Source organism: Haemaphysalis longicornis, unplaced genomic scaffold (assembly GCF_048455015.1).
Source record: "Haemaphysalis longicornis isolate Haplotype H1 unplaced genomic scaffold, Haemaphysalis longicornis Haplotype H1 scaffold_10, whole genome shotgun sequence".
Taxonomy (NCBI): Eukaryota; Metazoa; Arthropoda; class Arachnida; order Ixodida; family Ixodidae; genus Haemaphysalis; species Haemaphysalis longicornis.
This window is the reverse complement of record NW_027526204.1, coordinates 99,954,427-99,979,531: the sequence shown is the minus strand read 5'-3', so window position 1 is coordinate 99,979,531 and position 25,105 is coordinate 99,954,427. Positions and strand designations below refer to the sequence as shown.

The 25,105-nt window shown below is 43.5% G+C and overlaps 1 protein-coding gene across 1 annotated transcript in view; it reads left to right on the top strand.

Moving 5' to 3' along the window:
* Nucleotides 1-7,182: 7,182 nt before the first annotated feature.
* Nucleotides 7,183-25,105, top strand: part of LOC144159976 (solute carrier family 22 member 6-A-like) — a 43,729-nt gene continuing 25,806 nt past the window's right edge. The window contains exons 1-3 of the mRNA XM_077691607.1: nucleotides 7,183-7,605; nucleotides 19,166-19,269; nucleotides 21,405-21,559. Coding sequence (XP_077547733.1) covers nucleotides 7,225-7,605; nucleotides 19,166-19,269; nucleotides 21,405-21,559 — 640 coding nt within the window. The 5' untranslated portion in view covers nucleotides 7,183-7,224. The remainder of the gene's footprint in view (nucleotides 7,606-19,165; nucleotides 19,270-21,404; nucleotides 21,560-25,105) is intronic.

Here is a 25,105-nt window from a genome sequence, read left to right as displayed (position 1 = left end):
GAGAATCGTTGGTATGCACAAGTGCAACATTAGTGAAAGCATAGCAAGATAACTGTGCATGCCTGAAGTTGACAAACCAAAGTGCAGGCGCGTATTTCAGGTGCAATTTGGTCCACAACGAGAATGAAAACTGCACAGTTGAATTACAACTGCACAGTTTAAACTATGCGGTTACTCTTTGTCTGTGATGCGAAGGTAAGTTTGACATCCACCTCAATGCAGCCGTACGGCTACATAGGAAAGCTATACAGCTTTCTCAGAAACTTCGCAGTTGAAGAAAAATTCATCCTGGTCCAGGATTTTTCTTCAACTGCGAAGTTTCTGAGAAAGCTGTATAGCTTTCCTATGTAGCCGTACAGCTGCATTGAGGTGGATGTCAAACTTTCGTTTGCAGAAACTTACTCCACGTTGGAGATTTTAATCTGGTCAATTAACGGTATTTGATAAGGCAGATTTTTTTGTCACTTAATAATAGTGACGGCGTGATGACGCACGTGTCGCCTGCTCCTTTAATAAGGATCGGCCTGATTACCTCCCTTTCCGTTTTGTATTATTTTGCTCTTTTTAAAAACGTCGTCTTTTCCAGTAATAGCTCCCACCCACAGCGCTTGCAGTGGTCTGCTAGGTGTCTGCCCATGTTGCTACCGATTGCCAACCAGTGCTCTCTCGCGCGTTCATTGAAGGAGCGTCCTGTTTGTCCAATGTACACCCTATCACACTTCAAGGGGATTGTGTAAATGACATTGTTGCGCACTTTGGCCTGTTAACTTCAGGCCTGTGCCTGAAGTTGATGCTTTCACCAAGCTTTCACCATGCTTTCACTAAAGTGGCACTTGGGCTTACCAGCGATTGCCACTCCCCTCTTACATTCGTTAGTTGAACTGTACCTTCGTTTTGTTATTTTTTTCTTTGCAAGTCAGGTATAAATACGCATGGTTCTCTTTGAAGAAACAGTTGGAAGTTGGCGCCTGCTTCTGTCGTATCTTGTCTTCGTCTACGTCTGTTTAGCGCCACATTTTCTTTTAATTCACGTATGAACCAACTCGCTGAGCAACAAGCTGTGTTAAATAGGTGTTAAAAATAGCTGCCATCTGAGCTGAGTTGCCAATCTAATTTTGGAGGATATGCCTAGCACTTAGTTCACAACAGCGGCTTTGCAATACTGATAGCACTTGGACTTTTTGTGAAACCCAGTTGTAAGGGGTTGGGATGAGATAAAACTGGGTGACAGTCAAGATAGACGGCTTAAAATCATAATTTTTAATTATTTCACCGCAAAGTTGTTTCTAAATTAGCCGTGTGTACTGGTGGATGCAAGGTTTCATTTGAGGGGATGAACATTGAAGGAGGCAAAAATGGAAAAGGCAAGGGCAGAATGTTAAACAACGAACACATTCAAATTAAGAAGAATATCTTGATGTGGTGAGGATAATCTACGCAAGTTTCACTTTGTTTTCATATTTGTTTTTCTTCGGAGTATTTCAAAATGCCTAATCGTTAAGGGAGAAGCGAACAAGCCTCATATGCCTATTACGTAGCTTGTAACAGTAAATTATTTATCCATACTTTTTTTTGCGAGAGTTTGCGTTACGGCATAACAGTCATGTATACAACATTACATTGGTTTCACGCAGAAACGTCAACAGAGACCGGTACTGAGGGCCCCATATCCACCGCTGTAGATCAGGGGGTCTCCCAGGATGGAGCCCTGTGCCCCGGAGGTGTTGCAGGCGAGAGGTTTGAAGGGCAGGGCAGGTCCATAGAAGGTGGCTCGTGTCGGCTTCTTTATGTTGTGATAGAGTTAGTACACGTTAAAGTGAGTACACCCCCACCTGAAAAATTTCAGGAGCCCCACCCCCCCTTTTCCTCCTCTATGTGCCTAAACAGCACCCATAGAGGAAACATCTCGTCACTTTTGCTTCCTTCCAATACGTAGCAGTCTTTGTCTGAAGTTGTGGGGTGGTTGGACTGAATCGTTATTTGTGCTTTTTATATCGCAGTGGTTTTTCCTGGTTCAAAAACCACTACCACTGTAGAGATATGTTAAATAATGAGGACTCTGAATGCTAAGTGTATAAGAGGAGAACCTTTCCCACTACTGCCAGTGGTGCCACAATTTCTTTATATCAACATCGGTTAGAGGACGGGTGCGTTTAGAAAAATGATACGTCAAATCACATGTACATAAGCGAAAATTACAGCACTCTGTTAATTAAAAACACACATCAGACCTTATCTTATAACAGGTGCCTGAGAATAACTCAATCTCACCTGGAAAATTGCACAGGTGTACGCGGGAACCCAGATCGAAAAACTGGGCCACATAAGAGTGACAACCTTATTAGCTTACATTAGTTAAACAACTATAGTCTACCATTACGGTCAAAATAAAAAAGAAGGGATAAAGTTTTGAATGCTGTCTATGTGATGCAATTATTAATTTTCTGGTTGTGTGATGTATTCAAATGACAATCTTAATGCACTGCACCTGCTCCCATCCACCGCTTTGCTTGGTTTGAAGGTTTGATTGATGCTTTGCTTGAGGGAAACACACAGATACCGATGCAGCAAGAAAGAGGGAAATACCCCGCAGAGTGAACTGCAGTAAAAGTATATCTCAAAAGTAGGTGCAACAATATGCCGGTCGAGTACTGCCCAACAAAGAGAAATTATCCACTCAAAAAATAGTGCGGCTGTGGAGATAAATTTTCACTCAAAAAATGTCGCTTTGGTGACAAATAGACATCCTGCCTGCTAACTCAGTTTGTTAAGTGACTGTGCTATATAAATATTTCTTTGTTAAAGCCGGAACTGGGACAACTTTGCTGAACTTCCAGGTTCACTTCACTTCACTTTATTTCCTTAAAGACCCCCGAGGGGGTATTACATAAGGGGTGGGTTAACAAATGAAGTTTTTTTATTGACACAGGTTTTCATTGCGAAAGATGTGCAGACAGTAGGTCGGAAAAAGCTATCTTTCCATTTGAAAAATTTAAATTCTTGGTCTACCCACAGTTATATTTTTGTAAGTACCCACGCTCGAGGCTAGCTTATCAGTTTGGGCGTTGCTCCTGAGCATTGTTTTCACTCTTCTACAACCCTGTAATTGCACTCCTTCACTATCCCACTGGCGGATTTAAAACTTTAATGTACACAGACTGTCGTTCTCTAGCCAATATTCTTGATCAAGCCTCTAAGTTGACGTAACGAACTTCCTGATTTCACACAATAAAAGACCGATGGTGGAAAATTGGAATTCGCTACTTGAACAGGTTTATCAATGGATCTTCAGGTACTCTGAAATTAAACTCAACGCATCTTTTATGCACGAAGCGTGAAAATAAGGAATGAGAAACCTATGCACCGAGTTCCATTGCTTTCCTGCGAGAAATATTGCTGTGATATGTACTCTCCTGGATATGCACGTGTATGGCTCACTGTGGACGCGTTCAATAGTAAGTTGGTTGTTAAAATTCTGGGGTTATTAGCAATTACAAAGACAAGTCTGAAGTGCCGGGCTACAAATACAAATGGACGTCTGTGCAGTATTATTCGGTGTCGTAGGCTTTTCCGGGTTGTAGTCAAGCAGCTAAGGTATTCATGTCTGCCCAGAGTCCACAGGTACTATTCTGATGGTCTTTTTTTTGCTTAAGTGGCGTTGTGACGTCTGATATTGGATAATTCAAAAAAGAGCAGAAACAGAAGTAGGAAAACTGTGCAAACATCCAGTAGGTCAAGATATGGTTGCCAGGCAGCTGAAGCGTTGCGTCACTGGTCACATGGAAAGAAAAGTTTTTGTGGGGTTGAAGATGACGTCACGCTAGTTGTGCTGCCGACTGACACTATGGCATGGTCACTTGAGGTTTCCTAGTTTCGAAGTCGTCTCCCTAATTGTAGAAGTAACGAATTGTAAAATTATTTTGCATTTATGTTCTTAAATAAATGGAGGGTCAAGCAGATAAAATTGCAAAAGGCCATTTTGTTAGAGGCCCATTTTCTCAAAGAGGTGAAATGTAGAGTAAAAGCTATGGAACCGGTTTATTTCTTAGCAATCTTACTAAACTCCTTTCCCGCGAAAGGCATTGCCACCATGCCATGCCTTTTAGAGCAAGTGCAGTTCAAGAGCACCGTCCCAAGGCCTGAAGGGAGTCCTAGCAGGATGGTTTCCACTTAATTTGGTGAAAACGTTCTTCTTCTGCAGATTTTCTATGTTTATGGCGAAGTGGAATGGCAGAAAGAAGGAAGGGGCCACATCAGAATCACCATATTAGAATGTTTAACGAGGCATGTCAAATGTGCGTATACATTTGTATTGAGTTGATCTTGATTGTATGAGCTTGGGTGTGTAACTCAATTTTTTGATTTTCAGCTGCCTACCTGTTCGAAGATAGTCTCCATATTTGATATTTCATAATAATATATTCAAAGTTAAAACAAATTTGTTTTGTGTAATATTTTAGGCACCCCAGCACACACGTCTAAACCCCAATAAAATGCTTGATAAATTTTCAGAGCATTGGGGCAGGATAGCAGAAAAATTATCACGACATAAATAGACAGAGCAAAACCAAGTCACCCAAGCTTACTTATTTTCTGCAAATCTTGTTTTATAAATTTATTGGCAAGAAATGAAATCAGGTTTTAATTAGCATTGCTTAGCAACTTTGCTTTTTATGTCGTCATCATTTTTGTGCAATTTCTCGTATACCTGCCGTCATACCGTCACCCAACCTGCCAGCATCGACGCTATCACTATCAGCATGCCGTCAGCTACCGACGCGCCGACGTCTACCAGCATGCCGACATCCATCACCTTGCCATCGTGCCAGCGTGCTGTCACCACTACCACAATCCACCATATTGGTGTTTGATGGATTCCATCAACTCCACATTTTAAATAGGGTATCTGCCTCCTTTAAACTACTGCGCTCAAGGCCCAAGATTGTAATGTCAATCTTGGCATAATAACGCCTTCTTTTCTGGAACCAAAATCTCACTAGGTCGTCGAAGGATCAAGAAGTGAAGCCGCCTCTCCAGCCGTTGGCAGGATCGTAGAGACTCACCCCCGGAAACTCCGCAAAGTCTACCATTCCTTTCTAAACAAAGTTTAGAGGAGTGCGACAGCTTTCTGGCATCAAAACTGCGTCAAAAGGGCATCAGAACCTTCTAGAAACGTGCGTCCAACCTTAGCTAGAACTGCGTCCAGGCAATCGTCATACATTAAAAGACCCAAACAGTAAACGAAGAGCGAACCCACGCGATGATTTTTCGTGCACTAAGTAAACGCATCTACGGTCGATCTAAACGTATACCGATACGTGGTTTAAGAGAGAAATGTATACCATTGTACTCCTTCTGCGTTATCGATGCGTATATTGTCTGATTTAAACCATCTTCGTTTTTAGCAACTTTCAAGTAGCGGTTTCGACACAATAGAAACAAGGTTTCAGGCTCGCGCCGTGTATTCTGAATTATTATCAGAGCTTTTCTCTCGGTAAACTGGTCTACGGGGAAATGCATCAGTTTATCAGAGCTCTTTATTAAGCGCCTTAAGCAATGCCCTAAATCACTCAGCGCCGGCTGGACTGGTTGTGCGCGCCCTTTCGCGAAAGCGAAGGGGTGAATAGATTTATGCAGCCGATATACTAGATGGCAGGCTCTGAAATCTCGATTGATTGATTGATTGATTGATTGATTGATTGATTGATTGATTGATTGATTGATTGATTGATTGATTGATTGATTGTGAGGTTGCACGCGCCAACACTACACATGCGATGAGGCGCGCCGTAGTGGAGGGCTCCGGAATAATTTCGACCACCTGGGGATCTTAAGTGTGCCAAAGTCTCAAACACGCGGGAGTTTTCGCTTTTCGCCTCCATCAGAAAAGCAGCCACCACGGCCGGGGATGCAGCCCATGTCCTTGGGCTCAGCTGCGCAGCGCCTTAGCCACTGATCCACTGGAGCGGGTGGCTGAAATCGCAAGCAAAGGCAAACTTTCACGAAACACTCAGTCCGTAATCTTTTATTTCGCTGGTGACAACTTGGTTGAGTGAATTTGAGCCATTTTTCCTTTACAAAAGCCACCTGTGTGGATGCACATTACAGGTATGTCGTTTTTTTTTTTCAACAGAATGTTCTATAAAACGTCAATTGCGAAATTGAGGATGTTCATAAGCAAACAACAAAACGCTGTAGAAGAGTCAGGTCGTTCCCACAGGTGGCCGGGCTGAGCGTGTACTTATCACTTCACAGCGTAGGTATGAAAGCCCGTAATGGGACGGAGAGGGGCGGAAACAAGTGCGCTTTGTAGGGCCGTGCGGACTCTGTACGCTACTCTGAACGGGGAACGAGGCCTCACAACCACCGCTCCGAGCACATGGAGAATTCAGGGTACAAGCAGCGACAAACACGGAAACGGTTCGAGTTATATCCTTTAACTGTTCATTTATAGCCTTGTCTGTGTGCGGTGATACGTAATACCAAAGAGACAAATTGCGTCGTACCTCGGACACCCCTAACACTAACTTCTTTACAATGACCGTTACTACAACAAAATTGCAGTCTCTTTTGCTTGTATTTTGTTTCCTAATAATATTCAGTCCACCAAAAAAAATATTTATTTTTGGTATGCATAAATTGTTTACGTATAGTTGTTTCTATAAAAACCTTGTACATACCGCTTCCGTTCCAATTTACAATACATTAACCGGCAAGCCCTTATATGCAGATAAATACTGCGTTTCTGTCCCCTTCGGCTTTATACTTTACGGGTGCGATCATCGAGGCCGTGCCAAAATATCGAATAGATGAAGCTCTCAACAAAATCCCGAAAACATTTCGTCTGGAGTTTCTCTTGTACTTTAAGAGAATACTGCTTACTATCAATACTCAATCGAAGCATGCAATTCTAAGAAGGTACGGTCCCTGCCTTCGCCTTAAGCAATAAGTCCGTGAAAGAGCTTCTTGTGAGTTAACGCAAAGGTTTAATTTGTGTGTTCAGATCGATGTTTACTTCCACCAGCCAAAATTGACATCAACCTTAATCGTAACGTTAAAATCTTTATGAAGTCAACATGATGATCGGTGTTCAATACGAATTGAAATGTAATTTCTATTCCTCTTGCTATAAACAATATTTTGATGAACTGTTTCTAAAAAAACATTAATTTTACAGGCACAATTGAGCTGGAAACCTCGTAGAAGTAGATTGACGAACTCATCATGCACGAAATCAGCTCACTCATTGGCCCACCTCGAAGGTATCACTTCATCGTCTGGTCTCTTGTCTTCGTGCGTGCATTTCCTTCTGCCTGGAACACGTTCGCGGCGCTCTTCATTGCGTCAGATGTGCAACACTGGTGTTCCGAACCTAATCACTCATTGGTCACCAACTGGACGGTAAACCAGCGGAAGACTGAATCCCTTGCTGCTGCGAACGTCTCGAAGCTTGTAACGACGTTCGAGCACAATTCCTGCCTGATGTACCCTATCCAATCTGTGCTCGTAAACAGTTCCGATGTGTCCTTCAACAACTTCGCACCAGTGCTGTGCAAGGCGTGGATCTACAACGAATCCGCACCAGGATCGTCGGTTGTTCCAGAGGTACTAATGTCATTATCTTTATATTTGTACTGATAACGAGTTAGAAACAGTTAACTTAAGTGTTCAGCAATGAGGAATTACCGTGGCTGGCGAAAAAACAACGTGGATGTCATCCATGTACCAAAGAGGATAACCTTAGCGACTTCGTTTGTGCCGTTACAGCGAAGCATGCCTTTAAGCGAACCACGTATGGCCCATATAGTCATGTAAAACCGCTCACAGCACATCAGATCAACGCATGCCGAAGGGAATTTGTGTAATGTATGGCCCCATATATTGTCGATCTGTATTTTTTTTCTATCGCAATTTCTTTTCAACAGAAAGGCATTGAGGGGTGCCCCCTTGCTTTTTATATTTTCTGTTTGCGCGGAAGTGCACTTTTGCCGCTGTGGGCTGCAACGGCCGTCACGCGACGCCGTTCCGACCTGGTACACCTGGGCCCCATATGGTGCCTCTCTTGATACCTATTGTAGTGTGTGAAGCAAGTGTAACCGAGCAACTGTGAACTTTGGGTAGCCTGATGTGCCTATCGGTGTCAAGGCCAAGCACATATGAATATAGCACACGGTGTGAGAGCCGGCTTGCTGCTCCTTTTATTCTTTTCTTATTTCATTGTTGATCGCATTTAAATCGTTTCCTGTGTAGGCGTCATTAGAGGGAAGCAAGTTAGACGGACTCCTAGTCAGTACTTATCTTCGTGTTTCCTATGAGTTTGTTCTGAACGCCAAACCTGCATGAGCACCATTATTTCGATCTTTCTACGGAATTGTCTACAGCCCATCAGCGAAGGCGCTCAATTTTAGGTGCTCAAACTTTTATTTTGCAGAAAATACAACTAATTTGCACCAGAAATTCGGTTGCACGGGAGCGAAAACCGACAGTTTAACAGCGACGAGGCCATCTAACTTTTAAAAGAACCATGGTCAAGTTGAGTAGGGTTTCAGCTTAGGGATTCGACCTATTTTAATGCAATACGTTTTATAACTATAAGCTTTCCATTACCGCCCGACATAAAAAAATAGAAACACACATTAAACAATTACTGTGCTCGCGAAAATGTGTTTCGAGTTGAAAGTCGCGCGTTCAGAGCGCTGTTAAACGCCTGACGCAGATGAGCCACTCACAGTCGTCATTTCACGAATTTTTATGCGACAACGGAAGTCTCAACTAAATAATGATTTAGCACTCTCACGCCTTTGTTGTTGGTACTGCTCAGTGCTAAGCGGCAGCGAGAGACTACCGTGTGAAATACGTTATTGTATCCCTAATCTAGACCAGCCAACAACTCCAGAAATCGGGTAATGTACGAAAGAAGCTGCAGTGATGGTTTAGCATCCTTGTATTTCGCTCACTTAGCCAAATTTGCCACTTTATGACGTCTAGCTTATGGTCAGATGCATTATTCCACCCTGCTGTCTTAAAAAAACTCAAAGAAATTTTGTTACCCGATAGCTGGTACCAACTACTCAGTCAAAATGACGAATTTCTGTTCTATTCACCTTACAATATTCCCCTTTTTAACATTCACGGCTGAACCCTGCCCTCTTCCACGGCGCTACTTCAAATGCCGTTTGGCCACTCGATTTCCATGCCCTCCATTTTTCCGCAGTGAAACAAGAAAAAGAGCTTGTTCTTTACGCTTCAACGGAATGAGTAAGAGCCTATTTTTATCCTGAATTTACAAGCTATCCAGAAATTCGTCCCTTAAATGCCTTAATGTTTGTCTATTAACTGACGATTGGGAAATTCCCAAAGTAGTTTCATTCGTCAAATCCGGTGATGCACATAACCCTTTAATTATCGTCCCATTTCACTGACTAGCATCCTTGCAAGCTGTTTGAACATATCCCTTACTCAAGCTTGGTTACATTCCTCGAAAATAACTCCATTTTTTTACCATGCCAACACGAATTTAGAAGATCATTTACCTGCGAAACTCGATTAATTTCTTTCACAAATGACCTTTTCTGCGCTCCTAATGCTGGACATTTTATTGTTTGTATCTTTTTTCCAAAGAGTTTCATTCTTCACCACGGCTTTCATTCTTGATAGCGTTTCGTTCTTGACAGCGTTTCATTGTTGACCGCGGCTCAAGCGCAGATTGCCTTTCCTTGATTTCTGGAAAGCTTTCGATACATTAGGTCCTAAATACCTTCTCTTTAAACTTAGCCAACTTAACACAGACCGTAAGACGTTTTTCTGGATAGAGCAATTTCTTCTGAGCTGCTCGCAGTATGTAACATGTAATTACCAAGAATCGTCTCCTAGCCCTGTTCACTCTGGAGTGCTGCAAAGCTCGCCCCGTCTCTTTGTGGTTTGTAAAAATTATCTTCCTGATTGTGTTTCTTCTAGTATTAACCTGTTTGCTGATGATTGCCCTATTTTCGCAAATTAATTGACGATAAGTACACTAGCATGCTTCAGAATGATATTGACGCAGTATACGGATGCTGTAGGAAGTAGCACATGGAACAAAACGCTACTAAATGTAAAGCTATGCGTATCTCACGGTTATCATCTTCTCCCGCCCTTTATTATACCAAAAATGTAAGGCTCGAAGCCGTAACGTCGCACCGCTACGTAGAGGTTCACATAACTTCGTCATTTTCATGGTCACTGCAAATTGAACAAATGCTTAACAACGCCAACCGCATGCTTGGATATCTTCGTCGTAACTTTTCCTCTACTTCTACTCCTATTTCCCTGAAGACACTTTTGTAGACAACTTTGGTAAGGTCTACATCAGAGTACCCTGCATCAGTATGGAACCCAGGCACTGAAATTTTAATCAAATCTCTCGAACTCGTTCAAAACAACGTTGCACGATGTATTACGGGCAGAACAGTAGAGAACCCAGCGTAACATCCATAAAAAATACTCATCCATCGTCGTCAGTATTTTGTACTTTGTTTGTATCCTGGAATATATTATCACAATCTCTACTTGCATTCCATCTTGATTTTTGCGACCTCAAATGCTTCTTCCCGCATTGATTATCGACATTAAGTTTCAATCATCTCCCGTCGAACAGTCTTGTTTTCAGTCTTTAGTTCATCGCCCAACATATGTCTGGAACCACCGTCCCGGGCCATTCGCCGCCATTGAACCACATAGACCTGTTATGCACTACCTTTTTGCTGAAACGCATCTTCTGTTTTTTTTTTGTAACCCACTTCCCTCTGTTACTTTGTTAGCCTTGAGGGTAAAATAAATGAAATGAAATGATGTGAAATGAAATAGCGTTTCCCATCACCTGCCTTGTCAGAACTATGTTACTTAGACATGAACCCCGCATTCTACCCTGAACTGAAAACTCTTTAAAGGACAGATCACAGGGGCTCTTCGATTAACACTCTCGGACTCACCGCGGACTCCCGAGAAGCAGTCCGGTATTTGATTTTCCCATGTATCCCTATGGCTCTGTGGAATCCTCGGACTACCCGCGGACTATCCGTGATGAGTCGGAGACTGTATATCAAGGAGCCCCAGAGTTTGTCATAACTTCCGGCGTACCCCAAGATTCTGTGCTGGGCTCGCTTCTGTTTTTCACTTACATCAATGACCTGCCCAACACCATTACATCTTGTATAAGGTTATTTGCACACTACTGCGTCTTGTACCGAGTGACCCGTTCTACGGCGGATTCATCTGCACTCTAGTCTGGGGTTAATAAATTATCAAATTGGTGTTGCATTATCAAATGTGCTTAAATACTAATAAATGTAAAATGACAGGAATTTCGCCATGGAATAATCTCGCCGAAACGTTACCGCCGTTATACACTATTCAGGACCAACAACAAGAAATAACAGCTACTTACAAAAATTTAAGAGTACAGATGACTAACAATTCATTTTGGGAGACATGTTATTTCTATTATTACAAAACACTACGATATCTCCGATGTAATTTCCTTTTGGCTCCTTCTAACCCAAAACTTTTCGTTTGCAAGACACTAACCTGTTTTAAACTCCTGTGCGCGTTCTGTGTGGGAACAACCGCAGGACTACCTTTTCAACGCATTAAAATCTGTACGAAACAACACCGCAATGCTTATTTTATCCTATCTACCTACGCTCACAAGTCCACTACAACTACTTTCAAACGAACGCTCAATCGGGCTCGTTTTGCCCTTCACAGAAAACTGTCACTGCTTAACCACTCCAGAAAAACTACGACTTTACAATCAGCTAAAAAATAATTTTTTTAGGCCCGTATAACGTCCCGCATAGATCACCCTTTTGAAGTAAATGTCCCTCATGGGCGCACTAATCTCCTTTATCATTCCTTCCTACCTAAAATATCAGATGATTGGAATCGCTTGCCAGCCTCGATAGCCACCATTACCGATGCGCACGCATTTCGCTCAACAGCTGAGCTGCATTAATTCGCGATATAGATAGTGTGCTTTCGTCTGTATACTGCTTTGTGCGCTTTTTTATATTCAGAGCACTTCTTTAACTCACGATGTCACCCGCTCTAGTTGTCCGTAGTAGTCCGCACCCCTCACCCTACACTATATAAAAAAATAATACCTACCGGCGCCTGGTTTCGAACCCACGACCCTGCGGGCGTAACGCAAGGTATATGGTGCTCTACCCACTGCGCCACAAAGCCGACACAAAATGGAGGGCTACGAACGCGACTTATATCCTTGACTCATTCAAACTACGTCAAGAAGCTGCTGATACGACGCATTCACTACCTGTGGGCGGAACGCGAGGTACATGGTGCTCTTCCCACTGCGCCACAAAGCCGACACAGAATGGGAGGCTACGAACGCGCCTTATATCCTTGACTCATTCAAACTACGTCAAGAAGCTGCTGATACGACGCATTCACTACCACCAACTCCCCAAACACTAAACGTTAACGCAATACACCCACCCCCTATGCGACGCATTTACTCGAGTCCCTCTCGCGGGGAGATGGGCCCAACTTTTTTATTTTTCCTGGCAATGAATATTTAATTTGCTATTTTGCACAAGTGTCGTCCTGCGTTGTCCCCTTGCTTGGGGCATTTTCCCAATTGCATTTCAGTGCTAATTTTTTAGTGCCCAGCAATTGGGCATCTGCTTCTGTGGTTTGGCGGCTTTGTCGGCCTCGGAACCAAGCGAAAGAAGGAAACACCGGAGACAGAAGGAAAACGTAGAACGAAAGTGTGGAGAAAGTTTGTGGGGGAGGTCGGTAAGCCGAGGCGGCGCTACAAAGCCCAGAACGCGTTGCGTGATGCACGTGCATAGGCCCTTCGGCGTCGTCTTCGTTGCTCTTTTTACTGTCAATAAAGCAACTCTCTCTCTTTCTCTCCTCGTAGCATGGCTCACCCGAACAACGTGACATTTGCGCGGGTGGTTGAAACACTATTTACGACGTGCTGCGAGAAAACGGCGCAGTAGTGCGTGCCGCCGTGCATTCGCTGATCACGTGATTACTTCCTGAGGCGCCGCAGCTATGCGCAGTGACCGAGAAGACTGCAGTTCGTGCTACACAAAGAGTGTATAGTAATCGTCAGACATTTTTATGCCAACAAAATCAAACTAGTCCACCAAACACTTTCTATTCTGAAAGCCAAGCCGATGTTGTGTCGCAGCCCGGTGTATTTACCCTGTTAACGCATTTAAAAACCAATGCCACACCGGGTCCTGATAACATATCAGTCAATTTCTTGCACCGCTATGCTGAGATGCTTTCTCACTTCCTTCTTGCCATTTTTCGTTCTTCAATAAATTCAGGCGTTCTACCATTTGAATGAGAAATAGGGCGCGTAGTACCGGTCTTGAAGAAAGGTGATGTTGCGTAATCCAGTAATCATCGTCTCACATTACTAACTTCATCGGGCTGCGAGATGCTAGAGCACGTTATAGCTAGTTGCATAACCGCGTTCCTGAATGTTGAGGCTATACTTTTTTCTTCAAGCGTGTAGTTAGCAAAGGGGTTTCTACGGTCACTCAGCTAACATCATTCTTTCAGGTGTTCTTGAGCGCAGGTTCTTGATAAGTCAGATCATTGACGTCATTTTTGTCAATGTTCGTAAAGTATTCGATCTCTTCCCATAGTACCGACGTCTGTATGTGCTCGAATCTATTGGCCGTTCATCTTTGCTTATTAAATGAGTTTTGCGAATTTATCTAACCGCGTTCAATTTGTTAGCATTGAGGGGCATACTTCTGATAAACTCTCCATCACCTCCACCGTTTCTTGTGGAAACGTTTTAGGTCTCCTACTTTTTTTAGTTTAATGAGATCAATGATCTTCGTAAGGTTATTACGAACTCTGGACAAATTACGATATTTGCTAATGACATCGTTTTGTTTAAAGAAATTACTAACCATGATGACCAACCACTGCTTAACTCCTCCCTGCATAAAATTATTGTATGCTCTAAGGGGTCATCAATGCAGCTTAATCCAGATAAAACTTATTTTGTTCTTCAAAACACTAACATAAGAAATAGCCTATCCTTCCAATACCACCTTCCTTCCCGTCCACTTTCTTAACTTCCTGAATAGAAATACCTAGGTGTAACTTCACCTAATAACCTCAGTTGAAAAAAACGCGTTAAAAATATTTGCTTGTACGCCTTCTGTAAATTCTGTTTTTGAAACATAAACTGCGCCGTGCTCCTGTTAACGTTAGGTTTCTTACTTATACTTCAATAATAAGGCCAGAATTAGAATAGGCGTGTTCGGTATGGGACCCTTACGCAAACATTAATGTCGATGCCCTTGAGATGATCCAAAGAAAAGATATCCCGTTATACGTATATAAAATAAGTATCGTGAAAGTGACTCTCCTATCCCCCAGATGAACAACATTGAATTCCTACGGTGCAGATTTGAAGAAAAATGTTAAATTTAAATATCCTCATATTTCTTAAAAACAACAAACAATCCCTGCAACATGACCTAAATCTCAAGCCATCCACCTTGACGCCGATGAACAAATTGTTTGTTAATATGTGTTTTATGTACACCTTGATGCTATGCCCCTCCTGGCCATGCCCTTAAAATGAGCTTGCAGTACATAATCAAACAAATCAAATAAAAACTATTCAAATGCACTTAAGCACCTTTGTACGTAAACGTACACAAATTGGGCTTGTCGTTATCCAAAAGTGGCAGCGCTAACCATTCGATATTTGAGTTTTAACGCACCAACAGACGCATAGGTCCCGAGATGAGAAGCCAAGGAGAGACTTCCAAACTGGTTATAACGGAGTGAAAACCTTTGAGCCCAGCAGCAGGCATCGTTTATAGGCTCACCGCGGAAAAATTTCTCATAAAGTTTCAAACTGCTTACGTGCATTGAAGGCGAAGGCCTAACGCACTGACGGGTATTTTATATACTTGTGCAACGTCAACCCTGCAGCCATTCTCTTTTTTACCATCCTTACGCAATCTTAATCCATCCTAATCCACCATAATCCACATTAGTTTCACCTTAGTCCATCCTAATTCATCCTAGTCTACCCTGATCCCACCTGTATCAATCTTAATTCACTGTAATCTCACCTTAAACATTCTTTTTACAACCTTAATAATCATTACAATCAACTACAAATTAATAATTACCCTATTTTAATTCATCTTATTTCACCTCAATTTGTCTTAATTCATGGTAAATCACCCCAATACATCTTAATTCATATTTCCAACGAATCATTAAATTTGGTATCAACACAACTGGCATGCTTAAACACGACTTGCTTAAACACGATTGGCATGCTTTGGTTCACTTCTGGCCTTCCTATAGTTTTCGTAGCGATCGTGTCAACGCCGTGGTCTTCGATATAAATCTTCTAATCAGACACATATGCCGAAAGGGAGATGTGTCAGAGGCGACGCTTTCCTTGTCAGTTACTTCCCAACCGATACTACCCTCTGTAGGCTATCGACGCCAAGTTTCAGAGATGTTCTTTCAGTTACCGTTTTTGAGTTCCATTTTATTTTCTACATGGGCGTTGCATGTACTTCACGCGAATAGGGGCCCAAACAAACATGGTGCATGTTTTCAGCCATACTAACGGTACAGTGATTAAATGTAACAAGTTAGAGCTCTTAATTAACGTATAGGACATTGAGACACAACAGAGACAAAAGTTGTGCAAAACTTTTTGTGTGCACGTTCGCTTGTCACCGCTCTATAACTCGAGAATTAAAATTATGGACTTGGTGGAGGCATAACAGTCGTAGTTAACATGAATAAGTGAGAAAATTAAGCAGAGCCTCGGTTGCAAACCCCCTTCAAATGTATGTCAAAAGATTTCAAGCTTACTTAACTTACTCAAGGCATGGCTTTGCATATTGGAATAATTCATTTCATTTCGGTAAAGAGTACAACATCTAAGATAAACTTTCATTGTATTAGCAATAGGCCCGCCGTACAGAATTTCATGGGAGAAATCTTTTCCGGATGTATATGACGGCGCCCAAGTGTCAAGAGTCCGCTCTAACAGCAGCCACAACAGAAACTAGAGCAAGAAAGATGCCGGCTGCTGCGGGAAAAATAGACGTTGCCTTTTCGGTGCTACTTTCTTTTTTTTTCGTTTCAATCCCACCAAATTAGAAATAGGCGAGCCGAGATAAGCGTCGTCAGGGAGCTACGCTGCATGAGTTGCGCCCTAACAACGACGAACTGTTTTGGTCTGTTTTAAATAGCAGAATAATATTAACAAACAGAAGCTCAAGTTGAGGACTTGGACACTTTGCTGATCAAGGCATGAAACATAAAAATACCCGACATAGGGTCGATCACACGTTGATATGTGGTAGGATATAAACTATATCCCTCCAATGGCGCGCGCTTTACAACCGACAGCATTGTCAGGCAAACCCCCAAATTTGAATTTTGCGATGACAAGCGCACATGAAAGATCGCGGATATAAAGAATGAAAGCAACGAAGCGGCATCCTCGTCATGCAATTAAAAGTGACCATTAGGAGTAAAGGAGGAAAAAACATGGAAGCTTACTTCCGGAAAAATTCGTCATCAACAGGCGCTGATATGTCGAGCATCGAATGCTTCGGACCAAACAACATTCCTTTACTGAAGCCAATCAAACGAAACCCGCCAAGAGAAACGCTTAAAACCTGCTCGTGTAAGAGCAGAAGAACAGCAACTGAAAACGGAAGCAACTGAGCACACGAAATGATAAGGAAGTATTGGAGCACTTGGACAAAGTGCAATGTCCCTAAGCTAAGTGGGGTCAGCTGTACATGTGTAGGAGAATAATAACTCGTGAAGGTAGATTCTTATGTTCGAATGCAATGCGGTTTTTTCTGACAACCGTATCCTTTCAACTCGAAATACCAAGCTTATTTCTGTCTTGTGTATTTGAATACACTTTCCGTGAAAGTGCATTTGCTTTTGCCTTTATGGCTTCGCATTTATGTCTTGGTTCTTGCATTTTTATTTTTCTGTAATTTCTTTTTTCGGCTGATTTGTTCAGAAAACTCACACTTTTTTTAACGCCCCCTAGACATTGAAAGAAACTGCAAAAATATAAAAAAGTCGCCGTTGTCACCGCATCTAAAGATTACTAAACGTACGCACCCGTATGCCATGCATTCCGTATTTTTGCCAAAAAAGTGTGTTGAGAGACAGAAAAGAGCTGATCTTTGTGGTATAAATAAGCATCATCTGTCCTGCGGGCACCGAAGCTTATGCCTCATTAGAGCACGTTCTAATGTTGACCCAGACACCAACAACGTACCAGCACATCCGACACCGAATTCGACAATTACAGGCGTAGCATTTTATAGGCAGATATTCCGCAGTTTTTCGTCCCATTTCCCTTATTTTGTCTGTCTAAATTGCGTTTGGATGTTCCCCTCATTTAACGTAAATCCGTAAATTTATGTCACCAGAATTATACCATAAAAATACGCACCCCATCAATCCGCCGCTGACATCCGCCGCTGGCTTCTTGTAGCAGCTGATGTCTCACGTACGCAGTGATATACAAGCATCACTCGAAAAAAATTCTTTGATTGAGTTCTACAAGAAAACAGGGACTTTTTATGCGCAGACCACGGTCTAATAAGTTCCACCTTTGTACATATTCGCGAAAAATTTTGGCTCCATGAAGGCCACTGCGAGATCCAATCTTTCAGCTCTGCTCACTCACGCGTCTGCACTTCCGTAAAGACTGCGCGGGCCTCAGCAGGACGCAGCGTTCGTGCGGTGTGTGGATAAAGAGACCACCCTTGATGAAGTGCACTGTGACACGTGTTCGGCTGCTCTTACAATACGTCATGCTCGGTGCACTGAAAGCCGGTCGTGGCTCGCTGCTGTCTCTATTAGTTGTTCTCACCAAAAATAGAGCATTTCAACGACCAAGGTGAGCGCATTGTGTCCATGCTAGTTCGAGCCCGGGCCCTTTTCGTTCATTGAAATATAGGTTATATACTGTGTCGGCAGTGCACGCTGTGCTGTCCGCTTCCGTGTATTTCATCGCCAGCAGCCGCTGCCTCTATTTCACCTATATTTTGGGTCCACAGCAAGGTCTGACGTTTTTGAACTGTTCTGCGAGCTACTGAAAAAAAGAAGTCATTTCACTCTGTCAAAGTGGATGACTAGAGAACTTTTTCAGCACACAACATAGAGGTGGGACAGAATTCCGTGCAAGCTTTGATTAAATTTTATTTCTGTTTTTCTCGGCTGTCATTTCTCTGAAGGACACGTGCATACACGTACACATTTTTCCTTTGATTCTACTGGTCTTAAAAATGGCGCCTTATTAGCAACTAATCTACGCGAACTGCATACCCAAGTGATGAGACGAGATTGATTAGCTTGAGAGGTAACTCATGTTTTGATCACGAAAAGGAGGACATTTAAATCTAACCTACAGGAGATTCTGTTACAAGGGATGACACCTGTAAGCTTCAGGTCCAAGTAATGGTTTGGACATGTGCTGCTTTCGTGGTGACGGCATACACAGTCACCAGGCCAATTCTTTTTCAGCGCATCGTGCTTCAAAGCCACGTGAAGTATCTCAAGTGTTTGTTGAAGGACATAAAAGATTTGCTTAAAACGAGGTCTGCAAGCACCCAGCAAATACCACGCGACATTTACGCACGAGGTCGCTGGCTGTAAGAACGGTCGTTTTAGCATTGTCATTCAGTTGCCCGCTTTGTGTTTTTTGCACCTGAATGCTACATAGTTCAAGTTGGATGCTGCATCTTCAGGGACGGCAGGATAAGATACCGCGGCGCCTACTAGAAAAGCCAATTTTTTGTATATTTAAGGAAAGCGTCATGCGTGGGTGAACCCATGTGACGCTTTGTATTACTATTGTACGGAAGACTATAGCCTCTGTTCTCTTGCTGACTTCGTAGAAAAGAGCACTCCAGGAATCGCGCGCAACTACCTCGACAACTACCGATAGAACAATAAGTCATTTAACATTAACAAGTAAAAGAGTTACTTAAAAGTAACTTGTCATTGTGGCCCTATAATGAGTGTTTTGACCTTGTCTTGTTTGATCCGGGGCGTTTTCTCCTGTTTAATTGGACACGTTCTGGAGCTACGTCCCTAATGTGCCTTACATTTATTTCAGTGGAACCTGGTGTGCCAGCACGAGTGGCAACGTTCAATGATGACGAGCGTGGCCTTCGCGGGCTTCCTCCTGGGAGCGTTGGTTATGGGCCACGTGTCCGACAGGTAGGCATCGCCCGGATGTGCATCTGGTAGACGTCTGACGGGTGAGCAATGCACGTTCACCTCTCCGACCGTGAGACCCAAGGTTATGTCTCAAACGCCCAGGCAAACTAAGCAACGCGAATACTAATGAACTCCGTCTCATTTCCCCGCCCATTTTTTTCCGTTTCGGGGGTGTGTTCGGTTAGTGGTGTACATGAAGACCGTCTTCTCAGTTCATGAACGATGGAGCGTTACACTCAAATTAGCTAGTCACCGTTGTTTTACAGTAAAGCTGTATACCTCTACCACCCATCCACCAGTTTCGTCGCCGTGAGCAAAAATTATGTCCGTGGGCTAAAACGCCAAGGCGCCAAAGCCTAAGGCGCAGAGTAGATGCGTCAGGTTAATGAGGCATACAGCCTAGAGCCCAGAATTCGTATAAGAAAACTACAAAAAGGCGTCAAAACCGTATTATGGATGATAAGGCGCTGGTGAACAATGGGACCCTCCTACCATGTGTTCCTGGTAACGGTTGTTTGCAGATTACCTTTGAACGCTAGGTAGGACTAGTGTCGCTAAATAGAAAGTTAATAGACTTCTTGCCCAAAACGCCGAGGGCGTAGGTCAGGCTAGGCAGGACCACGCATTTGCCGCCAGATAAGTTGAGCGTAGTGTCAGTAGATAAGGTATTAGGCCGGGTTCAGACTGTTGCCGCAACCGTCGTAATAATTTTAAAGAATGACGTCATTTTACGTCTCAGTCAACCGAACTGCGTGACAGGCCGTTTGTTTACGTCCATAGATGACGATATGGCTTTTGCGTCAATGGTCCGAACATAGCCTGAGAGTACCGCCACTGAGGCATGCAAGTCAGCAACGGCGGCCATTTTGGTGTTTATCAGTGGTGCGACGAGATTGCCGCATCTACGGCCTGGCCGTTAACTTCGACCGGGTCGTTTGTTAACAACACCACAAAATATGTAGCAAAATGGCATCTTTGAACAGGCTTCTGGTGCTGCAATCCTGTACCACGCGTCATCTTTGATACGCATTGGGGACGACGTCAGTCGCGCGCAGCCGCAGAGCTAGGAGGACAATCTAAGTCTACCAGAGTTCGAGTGCATATATTCACAGTGAATTCGGTATGTTTCTTTTTTTCGTAAGCGAAACGTAGACAGTCACGGAGGACGTGATGCACGACATGCAGTGTAATTTGACGCTTCACTCATGAAGGCCAAGACCAAGGTATCAGATATTGCCCATAAAAGATATAAAAACACTTGGCGTGTATTCCTGTATGTTCCCGACAACTATTTAAATTACGTCACGTCTTCTCAGCTAATCACAGATAGCGTGTGCCATACAAGCCGTATTGTTGTTGAACAGCAAAGTCAGGCGTACGTTGTCATGTCCGCTGCATTTCGTCTAGTTTTCCATTTCCCGTCAATAACTATGCGCGTTCAGTAGACAGAAAGAAGAAAAACTTTAAATCTGGGGCTAGTAAACGCCATGAAACGTGAAAATGACGAAGGCACACGCAACCAATTTGTCAACCGGAAGCATGTAACCGAAGTTGAAAGCCAGTCAGAAAGTACTTCCCACGAATCCACAGTTAACTGTGAATTTAGCGCGCTGAGAATGGGGCGCTAAAACTCATAAACAACGAAATAGCAGCGCCCATGAATCGTCGCAGTGTCAACAAATGTCACGTAATGCGAACTGACCAACGATAATGGCGGCGGCACGAAACAATACCAGAAAAAAGTGCGGATACTCCGTACCCTTATTTAGTCACACTAGCCGAGCACAACCACTTGGCCCGCCGAGACAAAAATAAACTTCCCATACCCTAATACATCACCATTTGTAGTGATTTACAATAGCTTTGCTGGACATATACTTTTTCAGGGAGGAATGGCGACTAATTTTTAATTGAAGATCAATGGCGAAATTTTGCACTTGGTGAGCATCGGTCGTAAGTGGGCTGAAAATTTCAGAACAGCCGATGGCTTGGGGCATTCGTTATATTTTTGTTCGTTAATGTTTGAACGCGTTGGTACGGCTGCAACCAAACGAGCCGACATTTAAACGGCGCCCGTGAAAGACACAGCGTGTGTCAGGATTTTGTCTAACAACGTCAATGACTCTCACCACCAGGTTTGGTCGTCGAACCGCATTCTTTGGCTCAGTCCTAGGAGCCGCACTCTTCGGAGCTTCGAGCGCTGCATCGCCGACCGTGATGTGGTACAATGCTCTGCGGTTCTTCACTTGCGTCGCCATTGCTGGAATTCAGACGAGCTCGGCAGCTCTGCGTGAGTAATAGCTCGCCAAGTTTATCTGAGAATATGATGCCAGAACGAAAATGTTTCCATACGTAGGTGCATGCGTACATTCATGAACAAATGGAACGCGATCACATAAATTTACACCATAGCACACAAATAGGGCGATTTCTTTCCACGCAGGTCGACCTGACGCGTGGGTTAATTACATTAACGAACTTGAGAAGTTTGGTTTTCAAAATAAACTCATCCCGCTCCCTTATCTGACCTCGCCGATCACTACGTTTCAATTTTGCGTGTTCTGGTTCACATTCTCGCGTTTGTATTTCATTTGTCCATGACTGTACATGAGCTTGTCAAAGCACGAGCATTGTGTGGCGGCTGCTCAAGCTGAAGACGTTGGGGAAGGTGGTGCAGCCGACATTGCCCAAGCAACCTGGTCATCAACAACAGCATTGTCCTAGAAAAAAGCCCAAGGGAGTCTTCCTGCAGTCAACATTTGACAGGGAAGGTTCCTGCATTTGCACCCTTTTTGCACTGCCCCTTGGTCGGGTTTACAGTTCGATGCTCCATAGCTATATACGAGCAGGGTTGGGGCTTTGTAGACCCGCAAGAGGGCACTACTGAATAGCACCGTAGCGGTGAGACCTATGTGGGGAACGGAGATAAGATGCCCCGATCTTCTCGTCATCCTTGTCCTACTGCATGTTGAAGCCCGTTCTCATGGACGTCCGCGAGATAGATAGGGAGAGAGAGATAAAGAGAGAGAGAGAAATATTAAATGAAACTGGCAATGTCATCTGAGCTAAGTTCCTTTGGTTGCTACGCCAAATCAATGCGATTACGATGAGGATTATAATAATGATGAGGTGCACATGTGCTTTCCGACTGTTCCCATTAGACTTTATCTGAATAAATACTTTTTGTCTTATGTAGTCATTGATTTGTGGGCCTGCTATTATTATTATTAGGTTGTAGCCATTCTTGCACTGGAAAACATCGCGACAGTAGTGCTTGGAAGTCTCTGTCAGGGACCTTCATTCTGGAGAGGGCGCGAATGGCCTGTTGATGATGATGGTGATGGCGGTGGTGGTGGTGCTAATTATAACGATAATATTGATGATAATGATGACGTTGCTTTTCGACACAAGGATGGTTCACCGGTTTCTACCCTTCCACATTACATTCCTGCCCATCCCACTCTTTCCCTCAATTTGAGCTAAGGCGTCTCCTACCCGACAATCATCCCTTATAAGTAAGGCTCGCTTACTAATCCTGATCGTAACCCTTACACCCTTAATTATTTTCGTTTTTGGTTGGATTGGCCAAATTTTTCTTTCGAGGTTTTTGGCGGATCGTTGAGTTTCTGCGCCGAAGTCATCACCGGAATTACGTATTGGTAGTATGTTACCTGTGTAAAACAGTCCGACACCTACAAAGTATACGTGTGATGTGTTTCTTGTGCGATGATGTTTTTTCGCGTTAGAGCGTGCCTGTCTTGTTCTATGGGCCCTGGAATAATTTTGATAATTCCACCTTAACTGAACAACTACTGTACAGCTAAATTACATTGTGCATGCTTGAAGGACACATACACACGGCCCTTCAATTTTATGCTTAAACAGGTCGCTCGCTATTTTGCAGAATTTGGAACGCGCGCGAAAATTTCGCGCACCTCATTTCTGAATAGGCGACGCATGCAGCGCCAACGATATACCTCAGGGGCAATTTGGGCCATCCAACTTATCTAAGACTAAAACTGCCGGATCTATCAAGTTCCTGGGCCTTCCCTTGGCATATATCCTCTACTGCGAAAGCTCTGCTCACGTGACAACAAATCACGGTACCTGGCCAAAGTTACTGAACTATTTTATGCGCGCGAGTCTATCATCATCATTACACAGCGGCTACCACCTCCCTGCCTGCCTGCTATGTCTGTCTGTCTGTCTGTCTGTCTGTCTGTCTGTCTGTCTGTCTGTCTGTCTGTCTGTCTGTCTGTCTGTCTGTCTGTCTGTCTGGCTGGCTGGCTAGCTGGCTGGCTGGCTGGCTGGCTGGCTGGCTGGCTGGCTGTCCTCTGCTACCTGTATATGAGGCTTTTCATCTCCCCAAGATTTATATAATTCGCGCAAGCGGTAAAAAAAAGGAGCCGAGTGGTTTGCGACAGGAAAGCGCGTCCGAGCGCTACCACCAAGTTAAATAGCATGGGGACAAAAACAATTCCGTCATGCCGACTGTTCTTCGCCAAGTCGGTGTGACCCACTGTTGAGACTTCAATTTTAAGTTCGCGGTTCTTGAAATGCGTTCAGATAAATGCCTGCCTCAAGGTGCCCAGAATGAAAATCTGTTTTTCGTATCCATGCTACAAGGCTGCAAGAAAATTTTGAAGAAGTTACTCCATGAAATTCTCCCTTAGCAAGATGAGTCTGTTCTGGGATCAAGTTTCCCCTTTGTACATTTTCCTGAAACTTTCTGTCCAAAGAGCTGCGGACATACGATGAGTTTGGCTAAGAAAAAGGTCAGATTCAAACTGCCGTAAATGCTGCCTGGCTGTGCAGTAAACGACCAGAAAACCGACTTTTGTGGATTGCATGCCCTCTAGATCATATGAAAGCCAGCGTGTTATACCTTAGGCTAACCGCCAGGAATTTTTAATTAAGCAGGTGGAAACGATTTCAATTTGGCAATAAACTTTGTGTCATCTGTAGGAAGGCGTCATGTATCGTCTAAACGGGACACTACCGTACGTATACAAACAGCCACGTAGGTTTTAATGAGTGATTCAAAAACTGCGAAAAGTAATAGGAAAGACTGTACTTCATTATTGTTTCAACTGCGGACAAGTTTTTAAATACGTTTTTTAACTAACGTAAAATTAAAAGTATGCTGCCACGTTGCTGGAAGATCTAAAACTCCCGCTTTCAAGCGGACTAGGGCCCTATCAGGAAAATAGTTTCGGTTAAGGGTGCTTTATTTGATGCTCTGTCATTTCAGATAGACACCGCATGCTACACAAAAATCAGTTGTCTGTCCCTTTGTGTGGCTAGAGCCAGCATGCTTACCAAATTATCTGGGAGAAACGATTAGCCTTGCTCAAGTGTAGTATCAAATGTGCAGCTGTTTTGACTCCATGCCACGCCGTGCGCTGTAACCAGAATCAAAACCGACAGTATGTTTTAGCGAAAATGAAGTTATAAAGAAGATGCGAGAGCAGTATAAATAATGAGTTCAGACATTGTTTATGAAGCTAAAAACGAGAGGGTACGCTACGAGGGGAGTACAGCTGTATCCACGTTTTGAATCGACCGATGCCGGTGCAGCTGTTTCCACCTAGCTCCAGTGTTGACAGGAAGTTTGGAGTTGTTCTAAATCGGTCTGCAGTGCACTACGTGAAAAACAACTGAATTGCAAACTCTCAGCGAATATAACGCCCCACCACCACCCACCAGTAAGACTTGGCCCCTGGGATTGTTCTTTGTACAGTTCTCGGGATAGCCAAGAAATACTCGGTTTCAGGGTCATGCTTCGTGCCTGGGCAGCCAATTCTGGGGGTAGTTCGACTCTTATGTCCCTAGTTAA